Genomic DNA, 12,752 nt, shown 5'->3' with positions numbered 1-12,752 from the left:
CCCAAGGCCACACTTACAAAACTAATCTGCAGTGCCAAAGTTCTAAGTCCAAAGGTTTTCTTTTTGTTTTAACACGGTCCCAAAGATTAAAGAATTGTTCTGATCTAAACTTTAAATATTAATAAACACTAAGTAGTTCTTTTGTTCATTACACCGCCACTGATTCAGGTTGGAGATTGGTTATTAAGATCAGGTCTACTGGAGAAAAACAATAGGAAATGCAAACAGAGAGTCAATTAGCTCTCCAGCCCACAGCTGATCTAAGAAGTTACAGCTGCACAAGTTAAGGAGCAAGAAGACTAATTTCAGCAAGTAACATGACTGGCTGAACTAGAAATGCTTCATAATATTAGATATGACTGATATTAGCTAATTTTCACAGTGAAAAGTAGGTATTTGTTACAACATCAGATAAATAACCTAGAAGCTGTAAGTATGCTTATAAACAGCAAATAAAACACGTTTACAGGCATCTTTAAAGTTGCATCTGCTATCATACAGCTTTTATTCCTCACAGAGCTGAGGTAACATCTACCTTAACAGACTGGCAGAAAGCAAGCTTAGTGCTCCAGTAAGGGTTCTGAAAAAGAGAAGCCACAGAACTGTTTGAATTGCTTTTCTAAGAATCACTTTGTCTTACAGACATGGTGACAAAACCTTCACTCGCCACCAAGAGGTTGCTGTGATATAACGTCACTGAAAATGGGAAGCACGTTAGAAGAAAACCTGAGGGAAAGCAGCTCCGTCCTCTCAGTAAGCAAAAAAGTGACTGCAACACACCACACTCATGAAAAGCCTACATTTCCACCAAGTAAGAGCCAATTAAGAAACTGTTCTCCATGCGCTTTTAGGTAAAACCCAAAGGCAGCAGAGGTGAGGTGTTCTTTTGTTTATGATTTGTTGGGGTTTTTTTAACTTCACCATCCTGCATTTCCAGGCTGAAAACATTAATTTTTCAAAACTAAACATACACTTTAACTGACAAATTCCCTTTTAGAAAACCCTTACATGAACCAGATGCTCAGGCTATCTTTCACCGCACTGCTAGCACCCGCATCAGGCCCTCCTGCAGCCTCAGAAGCTTGATCCCAGGGACGAGCTCCCCCCAGCACATTAACCTGCTCAGCTGCGACCGCGAGTTTCCCTCGCAAGGCAGGTAACTTGCCACACGGAAGGGACCCAGATCCGTGCCTGGCCTCCTCCGGCTCCCTGCTCCCCCCGAAGCCCCGCTGACACCCGGCACCTTCCCCTCCGGGCAAACACGGGCTCTCAGAAGGCGCCCTCCTCTCCTCACACCGCCGCCAAAGACGGGGCTCCTTACCCAGGCCCACCAGCACATCGAGAACCGGCAGCCTGACACACCGACCCCGCTTCAGCACGGAAAGGCGCCCCGCGGCGTTGCGTTACGAGCCGCGGCGGCACGGAGGGGCCGCCGAGCCCCAAGCGGCGCTGACGGGACCGGCCCCGCCGGCAGGCCGAGGCCGCGCAGACCACCCTCACCCGCGGGGCGGGCGCAGCGCCTGAGGCGCCTCACGCTCCCCGCGACTCACCCCGGCCCCGCGGGGGGGGGGGGGGGGGGGGGGGGGAGCGGGGCGGGGCGGGATGCGGAGCCCGGGCCCCAGCGCCGTCCCGCCGCGCTGCGCCCCAGGCGCGGTTGGACGGGGAGGCGGGGCGGGCAGGCCGGTTCCCTTCGCGGGTGGCTCCGCCCCGTCTCCCCGCCCGGGGCGGCAGTCACCGAGGGGCCGGGGCGGCTGTGGGGGCGGCGGGGGACGGAGCGGGCGAAGGGGTTTGGCGGGGCCGAGGGGCGGTGTGAGAAGGGTCCTGTGGGGCAGCGGGAGCGCCCGGCGGGGTGAGGGGCGGCGAGGGCCCGGCCTGAGGGCGGCACTCCCGGCGCTGGCCCTACCGCCATCTCCCTCATGTCCTCCCTGCCCTTTAGGAAGCCAGGGGTAGAGAAAACCTTTCGTTAAAATAGTTCTGGCTGTTATATAGTTGTTCTTTTCATACTGAAAGCCGGAGTTGCCGGCTGAGGCAGGCAGCACGGCGTGGCTGGACATAGCCGAGCGAGCCGCAGCCAGGACAGGTCAGGTGCTGGTGTGGGCAATGGCAAGGCCGGGCCGTTACTTGGGGTGCCAGGGGCTTCGTGGGCAGCCTGGTGCCCACCTGTTTCTGCTAGTTGTGGTGTAGCTACAGCCTTGGATGCGACACTGTCATGGAAATTAGGTGCAAGAAGTTCGTATTTTAGGGGATGAAATCTGCCTGTAGCTTGAGGTCCAATTTCGATAGGTACGTTGTGATAAAAGAGGCTCTTCTGTATACTGGGATTGTGGTTTAATATTGCTATTTCAGGTTAGCTAATACCACTCTCTTTCTTTCAGGGAAGTCTTTTTTATCGAGAAAAGCTTATTCTTCAGTTCTGGGATGCATAGCGTGTTCTCTGTCACATGTAAGTCACTGAGGTATTTTATCCTCCTAAGCACCTCATGCTGTATTTGGACTGACTTGCCAAGGCCTCGGCTAGGCTGAGATCTTTAGGACAGAGATCTTGTCTTCTCTCATGTTTGATTAAATGCAGTACATGATGTTAGCAGCTCAAGTGATCTTGTTTCTCCTGAAAGAGAGAACTCTGTGTGCCGCAACTATACATATAATATAAAGAAAGTTTGACCAGCATAATGAGATAGATCCGCAGTGTTGCAGAGGAGTAAATAAATGCATTGATGCAGAGGAGTGTAAAGCAAAGCGGAATAAACAGGTCTGCCTACATATTGTTCAAATGTTTTAAGATTCAGTCGTTCACTGCTTTCTGCAGAGAGTGGACTGCTTGGTGCTGGCCCTTTTCATTTTCATCTAGCTTGCTACAAGAAATTAAAATAATTTACACATGATAAACATTTCCTTTACATTTTCCATCCATACAAATTATAGTAGTGATCAGAGAGGTGTGCAACTGCAAATGGAAGGGGCAATTATCCATACTGCAGGAAGTGGGAGTCAGCTGGATACCAATGAGACTTAGGCTGTCAACACCATGGAGGGACAAAAATGTAGTTAAGAAAGTGTATGCCATTTAGATCAGCAAAATCTGCTTTGTATACTAAACCTCTCCAACCCAAAGATTCACCTTTCATTGATTGCTTTATGTTGTATTTTCCTTCTCAGGAAAGTAATGTTGCAAACAAGCTAGCAAACGCCCAAGCTGAATAAGATCAGTATCTGGAAGAATCTAAGAGGTTAGGCTGACAGTTTTCATGCTCCGGGTTATAAACAGTGGTGAAGTAGGGCTGGGAGAAACATTACCTTTTCTTTAAAATTCTAATCAAGATATACAGAGAATAGCACAGAATAACTAAGAATAACACAGATCCTCACAGTTCCCACTAAATACCTCCCTGGCAGCTTGATACTTCATTATTTATCGTCATCCTTTTTTTTTATGGTAACAGTTGACATTAGGTTATTACTCACCTGGCTGGTATTTGAATTTATTCCCTAGAGGTTAAAGACTTGTAGTTTCATGTTCTCAGTCCTTTTTAAAATTCATAATTTTAGAGCATGGAAAATAGATTGTTCTGTCAAGTTTATTTCTCTGACATTTATTCAGTGGAGAGTGTGATCCTAATGTTAAAGGCTTTTGATTTCAAGCCCAGGACACAGATAATTCTTTTCACTGGTCTTCCCTAAAACAGGTCATTTTATCACTGTGGTTCCCCTTGTTGGTGACTAGGAAGTTAATACGTTGAACGGCATAATTATTTGAACCAGTATTTGTTTTTAAGGCATTTGTGGGTGATAATAGATGGCTCAACCCAGTTGTGTCAGAAGGTATGAAGATTTCCATCTGCTAATGTCATGGAGTTGGTCCTATATAGAGCCATAAATAATATTGTGTGAGAAGCAGTGACAGGCTTTTACTTCAGCTCATCTCTTTGTCATATGTTATATAAAATTTAAACATAATCGTTGAATTCCTTTGTGTGGGTAAATGGGTTTTGATGCCTCCTTCTATTAAAGTTGTAATATCCCTTTTAACCAGAGGGCTGCATAAGAATTCATACTTGCTAGGTATGTTTCTCAAATAATCATAATCTCACTAATGTTGCCAGCAGAACTAATTGGGCTGTCACAACGAGGTTCAGTACCCAGTTGCAGAATTACAGTGTGAGGCCAATGGAATTAAGCATATTCTGATGGTGGAGAAAGTTAATGTGACTCATTAATGAGATGCTCATAAGCATTATTCTATATGAAAAGGCAGGTAGTTTGAGGTTGTTTTTTTTAAACTGTGGAAATATGAAGGACAAATGCAAGAACTCTTATGAAATTTCAAAGTATTTGTTGACGGTTCAAGATACAATAAAAGTTTTCTTCTTTATCAGCACAGACATTGAAACTACTGCCAAGTAGCACCTAGGCACCATAAATCATTGATGAGGGTGGATAGTTTGAAAATATTACAAAGGAAACGCTCTAGGGCATGCAGCATCTCAGGAAGTCACTGTTTAGGGCCTGCCGTATTTAAAATGGTCATTTCAGTTTCATTAATTCACATCTCTAATTAATGGAAATGGATTGATCTTTGCTTAAAGTTGCTAGAGACTGGCTGGTGTCCATGGCAGATCAGAAGTGTGCATACAAATTAAATGTTAAAAGTGTCCACTGAGTTTCAGACAGAAAAAAATGTAGACCTATATTTGTAGGTAGCTGTTGTTAATTATGCCTCAGTTGGTAGCTGGAAACCACAATTAGCTGCATTTTCACTAGGCTTCATGGTGGAGGAAAGAGGACTAACAATCTTTTGTGAAAAACAGATAAACTGTCTCTTACTATCTTGTCCTTGGTCACAGTAGCATCTCTGCAGGCAGGTACACTTTTGTCTTGGTCAGACTTGGTAACCACCCTGGGGAGAGAAATATCCAGTGAAGATCCTGCTTGTGAAGAGCGTGACAAGTGTCTTTTTATGCCAAGCTTTTGTACAACGTGCTGCTTCTGTGAGTTGCTGGAGAGCGTTGTACGCTTTCCCCAGCGTAACCTGAGGAAAGGTTGTCCTTAGGATGAGACGCAAAACAGAAATGACCACTTGTGATTGCGAAGGAGCCACGGCTGCATTTCCAAGGTTTGGTATTAGCCTCAGTGCATAGGCCAGATTCCAGTTAGCATAACTACGCTCTGCCTTCCTAATTCTGCTTTGCGCTTTCAGCTGGATAAATATTCTTACTCACTGTGTCTCCTAACGTGGTGGTAAATAGCAAACATCGACCTTCCCATGTTTGGGTGCATTTCAATGCAAACTGCATACATAGGTTGCAGATTTCCTTGTGAGTCGTTTCTCCTTACAATAGCAAGAAATTGCAATAACCTTATGGGAAAACATCTGAAAATGCAATAAAGTTCCATTAGCCAGCATTATAAAATACCTATTCATATATGTACATACGTATATATTTCCATTTATATGGAAGCATCCGAACTCCTCACCAGAGACGACATAAAGGCCCGTTGGAGAACAGACACAGCTGTGGGAAGTGCTCTGTCTGAAGAGCAGAGAGGAGACTGACCAGGCATTTGCCAGTAGTTTCTCAGAGGAAGTAAAACTTTATAGTGGAGAAGAGTTAGAGTTAGATCCACTCTTGATTTCTCAAAGTACTTCACTTGGAATTGTCTGTTTGCTGATCCCAAACCGAAGATCGTACAGGATGGGACTGAATCTCTCAGTCACGTCTTTCACAATAGTCTTGATCTTTTCTGTCTGAATAGATTCAGTGCTGCTCACAACAGCAACTTGAGCGTAAGAAGGTTCCAATGCACGATCCTCTTGCTTTCAGAGACACACAAAGGTGTTGTTTTTTAACTCACTCTGCGTCCTTGTATACATGCTTGCATCAGTTCTTTTTAATTTTTCCCCATGCAGCGTTATTGTGGGTGTCTTCAAGGAGATGCTTTAAATAGTTGGGTATTTGAGACCAGTGGTTTATCATTGTGCTTCTGTGGACTACTGCATTCCCTTAGATGGACAGGTGTTTTTTTTTCCCTGAACACGACATTAATTCATATGAAAGAGGAGAACTCAGAAACCCATACAGTAAATGTTTTGAGATTTCCTTCATTTTCTTCTCTCCTTTTATTATTTTTGCTTAATGATTTCGCTGTGGACCATCCTGATGACTTCCCAGTGTGTTGCTCCGGGGAGAGCTTTCAAAGGGAAAGGCAAAGTCATCACACACTTTGGACAGATCGACACTACACTTATTAATCAGTTTTCTTCACTAATACGTTGATTCTTTTGGGACTCTTTCAGAATTTACTTCAAACTGTTGAGTTGTTTTGACAGTTCAGAAAATGCCTTAATTCAGAAATTGCAGTTTTTCATATTGACACTCTATTTAACCCATCATATATCCATCTGTTGTAAAAACACAGTATTTATTCATTCTTCAGCTAGCTTTTGTGATACTACTCATTGCGGTATTGAAGTGTCCTACACATGCTGTAAGTCATATTAGCAAGGCTCTTTCTGTTTTTCTTCTTCTAATTCTTTATTGGTGGAATATTATTTCTGCTGGAGAAGGTGGAGTGATTTTGTAGTTTGTCCAGAGGACGCTGTTTGGAGATCTTTATAATCTCTTCTGAAGGTGGGCTTATTTCTGAGAAATCTCGTGGTCCTGGAAGAAGGAACATCAATGTTGCTCTGAGCATTTCCTTACTGGTAAGGAGGTGAGTTGTTTCGGGTGATTGTGTTTTTGGAGAAAGAACTTCTCAATTTTCTGGGACTGTTTGAGAACTTAGAAAATGGACACTAATCTGAAGTTTGGCAACCAGTTTGTGCCACTTACCTGTGTATGTATGTGTGTGGAGATGTTTGAGAACTTTAGTACCCTAGTCTAAGACAGACCTGCTCAATAAATATAGCCTCTATAATCTTAAATAGTGATTTTCATTGTATCGGTTAGGCTATCATATTCTTAACAGTAGCTTACTTGAAACATAGCTGATGTTTCCAACTCCTGTGGGATAGGTAGCTGGAGGCGATCAGACAAACCGCTCAGTGCTTTGTGGAGTGTTCCGCTAGGCTGTGTGTTGAATAATGCTGCAGCTATTAAGTAAATTTATCATTCCCTCCAGTGCGTGTTGGTTATAAAGAAAACACGATTGTAAAATTGTTAACTCTGAAGTCCCACTAATAGAATGGACCTCACATGTGTCAATTTTGGTGGGCTTTTTTTTTTTTGGTCTCCAATTATTACAGGCTGGTAAGAGTTCATATTAGGCATATAAACATGCATATGCCTAAAATATCCTTAAAAACCAATTAAATATACATATGGGAACACATTTTGCACTGACTCATCATATAATTTTGAAGAACGTTCAAAACATTAAATACTGTCAAAAGACATGTAAAATAAGTATTGGTGCTGCCACACTATAGGTGGGAAATGAAAGGCATAAAGAGTAAATGGCTCCTCGAAGGTCAGACAAATGACAGCTGAGATTCCTGGATTCTAATCACAGCGCTTCCTGCTGTGACAAGATGCATCCTCTTATTCATTATCTTTTTCATTATTAGCCTTTGATAATGAAAAGTTGTCTAATTGGTTATGTTATCATTTGGAGCGAATCACCGTATCACGGCATTCTCAAGTATGTACGAGATCAGAACTTAAAAAGTCCTATGCTTTTTTCCCAAGTTTAGTAAGCTCACTGATGGATATTTATGAAATAATTATGCGCCTTTTGAGTTGCTGAACCACCTCAGAGGGAGAAGATAGACAGTAGGAAGCTGACATTGAGTTTGGCAGACAGGTTAAATGATGACGTGCACAGGGGATTTCCAGTGTCTGCGTAATAAAGAGGATTTTCAACATAAAGAGTATCTCACAAGTACTGTCAAATGCAGTTAATGTCTCATTATGTGAACTAGGGAGATTTATTCTCTCTCTGTTTTAGAAGCTTGAGCATAGGCAGACCATAATCCTTTCCATTTGAGATCATATTGATCTTTGCTGTCAGAATCTGGGGATGGAGGGCTCTTGATAATGAAAAAGGAAGGGAAAAGCAAAAATAGTGTCTTTGGTTTTGATGCAGTCATCTGAGGGCTCCATGTCCGCTTGGGATTGTGGAGGAAGATTAGTCTGATTCCTTTTGACTCCATACATAGGCATGAACCAGATTTCCAGATCTGCGTGTTCCCAACCTTCCTCTCAGTGAGAGTCGCTAGCCCAGATCTAGCTACCACAGGTGCCTGTGAACCTTCTTGCACTGCTGAGCTTCTTTCAGGCAGCTTGAATATCAGAAATACACTAAGCTGACGGACTTGGCTCAGCCCTGATATGTACTCTAGAGTAAATCATTCTACCCCATACCAGTAGACCAAGTCTCCAGCAGAAAATGAACTTGATGATCTGATTCTAATTAGTTTCTTGATTTAATGGCAGTAATTTTACTTTCACGACGGTAGTCATTGCCCCAGCTAGCAGGAATAATAGAATTGGTTTCCTTAAAGGCCCATTTGCGATGCATCCTCTGTTGAATCTTAAGCAATAACAAGCAGAAGCCTATAGTTATTTCAAAATTATGGTATTTATATGGTTAAAAGTGTCAGGCTATCTTGCCTGAGATTGGTGACTGGGAATTGCCAGTATAAGAAAATGAACACTCATAACGTTAAATTATAGTTTGGATTGATTCCATTTCATTCTAAGATGATCTTCTTTTTCTTTCATTGCTGATTTAAACACCTGGAAGTTAAAGTCCTCATACAATTAAAAACAGGCAAACAGAATCTTTAAGGAAATTAAACAGCATGGGATGTGATGTGTTTACACCAGAAAAAACCCAGAATGACTCCACAGAAGATAATTAAAAGCAACTGAAACAAATGGACTGATCTCTTTAATAACCTAATGGGCAAAGTATCATTAAAGTATCATTCTATTTTGGTTACCTCAACTCCATATGCATTCAAAAATTATACTTAAGCTGGAGAGCTATAAAAACTTGTAGCCTTAGTTATTTTCCCTTTAAACTTCTAAGAATTTAGCTCTCCACAGCTAAGTTAGAATTGGATTAGGTATCTTCACATTGCAGTGAGTTTTGAATTGTGGACTTGAGAGCCTGGCAATCTTTGCTTGAAAATCCCATCCTGCTAGCAAATGAATCTCCTGAATCACTGTAACCCTCTGTTCATTATCAAAATACTCATGAAGGAAGAGAGTGGGGCTACCTGTCAGGACTGTGGAATAGGTTAGATACATGGAAGGGAAGTCAGGGCGTATCAAGTCTGAATAGGTATGGTGGAAAAAGTGTTTAACTTGGTTTGGTGGAAGGCAGTTTTTTGTCCCCCTGTGATTTGCACAATCTGTAGATGGATTCAGCTGGGGAAGGCTACCTACCTGGAAGAACTGAAGGTTTTGGCTCGTCTGTCAGCTCCTTGTCAAGCTTTATTCCCTTTGTTAAGAATATATCTACATCCGCCCTTCCTTTGTCCTGTATTAATGGAATTTTCCATTATTATTTCTTGCACCTATTTACTTTTATAAATTCTTCAAACCAAGGAACACTTATAGCTATGAGGCCCCGAGCTTTCAAATTCTTCATTCATAGAACACCTGCTGACTCCTATGGTAGCTCAACTTCAAAGACTCTGCTAGATTGTTCCTGAATTTTGAAAAGTAACATACATTTATAGTCCTCTCTCAGTTATGAATAATAATACAGACTCTGATCCGCTGCATACTTATTTATGTATTAAGCTGTGTGCATGTATATAGTCCCTTGAGAATTGTTTATGAAATAAGGGCCACATTCATCCAATATTGTATTTTGTGTGTTTATCATTAAATATTTAAAGCAAAATAATTGTAAAGAATGGATGGAAGATGCAATTTGAATGGAGGTTGTGATGAAAATATGTAAACTGGGAGAAGTGTTACACTGGAATGTGCTGCTGGTTTTAATCAAAAATTGAAGTGTAAAGATGTATTTTTATTTTATCAGGAATTTCTACTCAAATGTTATGAAAGATTCACAAATTCTGAACATGTTTAGATCATGTACGGCCATAGATATACATAATTTGTAAGAGTGAAGAGATTTTCTTTTTGCGATGTGCTGTTGTATCTGGCTAAAGTGTCTCTAACAATGTATTACTCTAAAGTGCAGATCAGAAAAACAACAAAGAACAAATCATAGTCAGAGCAGAGACTAAGATATTAAAACCATAATTCAGCCACAAAGTTGACAGAGTAAGATGAGACAGTGAAACTGTGGCACCATTAGCATGTAACAGAAGCTGTTATGGGTGTTTAAATGTGCTCTGCCTGAATAAAATTGCTTGTCCTTACAACAGGGTCTTTATTAGCATTTTGGTCCTTCGCAGCATCAGGGAACATTAAACACAAGAGCAGGCTTGTGTCTAAAAACAAAAACCGTCTGGTGAGGTGACCTTGATCTAGGCTGATATAATCCCAGGAGTTACAGGGGCTTTATTAAAAACTTAAAAGCTAGGCTGTTATTTAAACTTTATTCTCTCCCCTCCCCAAATAAATGAAATATTGACAAAATCTCCTTAGCTGGCTGGTGTGATGTGCCAGCTGAAGTGTATCTATATCACTGGCTGCCTTCCTGGCAGAGGCCAAGCTTGCCTATGGATCTGTCGTCTGATCTAGTTGGCATTGCCCAGTCAAGGACGGGCTGAAGCTGTTTTCCACCTGGACTGTTTTGCAGTGGTCATGCATGTGTTCATAACATGAGTTATCAACATGAGATATCAAGGTGGGGATTGGTGTCATTAGATGGGTAGTGCCAAAACTAACATTACGATGTTGGCCATAGTCTCTCAATACAGACTGAGCACAGACTAGATCCTTGGAAGTATTAATTTTGAATAGATAAGGGTGTTAAACCTCAAGCTTAACATTCAAGCAATGTCTCCTACAAGAGAGTGTTTGGCAAATTTTGCAAAAGCAGGGGAAGGGACTGCCTCCATAGTTTAGAAAGTCCCTATTTCCTCCATAGATTGTAAAACATGAGCTCCTGTTAGGTTGGAATATTACTGTTTATGAACAAAACTTAAGGATTAGTATCCCAAGTATTTTGGGATTTGAGAGCATCTTTCTGTACTGTGCTGACCATGAAGTTCTCTTAGAACTTCTCAATAACTTGGCTGAAGTTTTCAGCTCCTTCAGATTTTACCTGTATAGCAGGCAGTGGCAGGTAACTTTAATGAAGAGACATATCAAAACCTTGCTTAGGTGCAGGTAGAGTTCCTCAACCTCTGTCTTGGCTTCCTTTGCTTCTACTTTGTTAAATTATCTGTCAACTTGGAATACATTTCTGTTTTTATGCTGGCCAATCTCAGATAAGTTTTTGTTACCCTTTTAGTAATGTTTCTCAGCTCTTCGCAGTCATCTCTTTTCATAGTGAATAGAAGCCACAGCAGTGTTTCTTGCTATTACAACATTGCGTGTATCTTAGGCTAACTTTAGGCTCTGTAGAGGAAGAAAAGGAAGTGGGAAAGTTATAGTACCAAAATGTGTAGAGGTAGTTGTTTTGGATTGGATTATTAATCTCCTAAAGCAATTTGCCATTTCCTTTTAATACCAGTCTGCATTGAAGATCAGATAGCACTTGCACTTAAAACGATGAGTATCAGAGACAGGCCTATAACAAAATAAAAATATGAGAAAAAATGGAAAATAAAACTGTCAGGAGAGCTTTAAACTTGGGATACTGATTGCAAAATAAGTGCAGGAGGAAAGAAGTCGTGTCAGGCTATGCTAGACTACATGAGCCGGTCTTTGGGCTAAAAAAGGCAACTGACTTATGTCTTAGAGCCAGTGGGAGCATAAGTAGATTAATGTAGTAGTGCAAGGTCTTGAATCGTAGCACATCCAAAGTGACCTGATTTACAGAGCTATGGATTGTGCTAGGGAGATGAAGTGAATTTTCCCAGTTCAAGAAAAGTCAGTAACAGAATATGATTTACAATGCTGCCCGCTATGCTCCTCATCCTGTCCTCTGCTGACAGGACGTCTCTCCATCTTCTATGATTTCTCTCTGTGTACATGAGAAATTCCATGTTTGAGGATGTTTGAAAGCCAGAATCAGTTCTGATCTGTCTTTTTCAGCATGATAAAGTAAAACCCCAGATCTAAAAAAACCCATATTTTGTCATATCCAAATTTTAATGCTGACTTGAATCCATGTGTATTTATTAACTACAACATATTAACAATTGTTTAATTGTAAGCATCCCTTCTACTGTTGATGCTTTCCTAGTGTGAAGGGGACATCAGAGAGTGCTTCCGAAGCCTTAAGCATACTGCTTCCCAACCGAGAGCATTAAAGTTTGTTACATAAAAAGCTATTGTTGTGCCTTCTCTCCATGCTTCATCTCTGCCTGTCTGTAGATGGATGTTCAAAAGAGTTGGTGGGTAATTGTACTCAATCAACTATGCATTTAAGACTTCAATTGCTTCTTTTAGGTAGAGCCCCCTCATTCTGTACTTCACAGTCACTGAAAAACCACCAAGAACTGAAAATGTAAAATTTAGTCCTTGAAAATGTGCTTTGCAGTCATAGTTAACTATCTTATTGTCCAAGTCTTCGTAATCGTTTCAAATTGCAGAAGAAGAAACGGTGGAGTTATGAGTGTAATTTAGCAAAAAGATAACAAAGCATTAGGCGTGGAGCTGGCCATTGACCTGTGTGTACTGCAACTTCAACATCCAACAACAAAAGAAAAGTGGTCGGGA

General features: G+C 41.5%; 1 protein-coding gene and 1 long non-coding RNA gene across 3 annotated transcripts in view; one reads left to right on the top strand and one right to left on the bottom strand.

Moving 5' to 3' along the window:
* Positions 1 to 1,415, bottom strand: part of C9H8orf48 (chromosome 9 C8orf48 homolog) — a 28,699-nt gene extending 27,284 nt beyond the window's left edge. The window contains 1 exon segment of the mRNA XM_076347482.1: positions 1,322 to 1,415. Coding sequence (XP_076203597.1) covers positions 1,322 to 1,339 — 18 coding nt within the window. The 5' untranslated portion in view covers positions 1,340 to 1,415.
* Positions 1,416 to 1,967: 552 nt separating this feature from the next.
* Positions 1,968 to 12,752, top strand: part of LOC143164635 (uncharacterized) — a 52,952-nt gene continuing 42,167 nt past the window's right edge. For both annotated transcript variants that reach the window (XR_012996110.1, XR_012996109.1), the window contains exons 1-2: positions 1,968 to 2,283; positions 2,376 to 2,443. This is a non-coding gene — a long non-coding RNA (uncharacterized LOC143164635). The remainder of the gene's footprint in view (positions 2,284 to 2,375; positions 2,444 to 12,752) is intronic.

This window comes from Aptenodytes patagonicus, chromosome 9 (genome assembly GCF_965638725.1).
Source record: "Aptenodytes patagonicus chromosome 9, bAptPat1.pri.cur, whole genome shotgun sequence".
Classification (NCBI taxonomy): Eukaryota; Metazoa; Chordata; class Aves; order Sphenisciformes; family Spheniscidae; genus Aptenodytes; species Aptenodytes patagonicus.
Note: the sequence above shows the minus strand (reverse complement) of the source record. Positions and strands in the feature narration are given on the sequence as shown.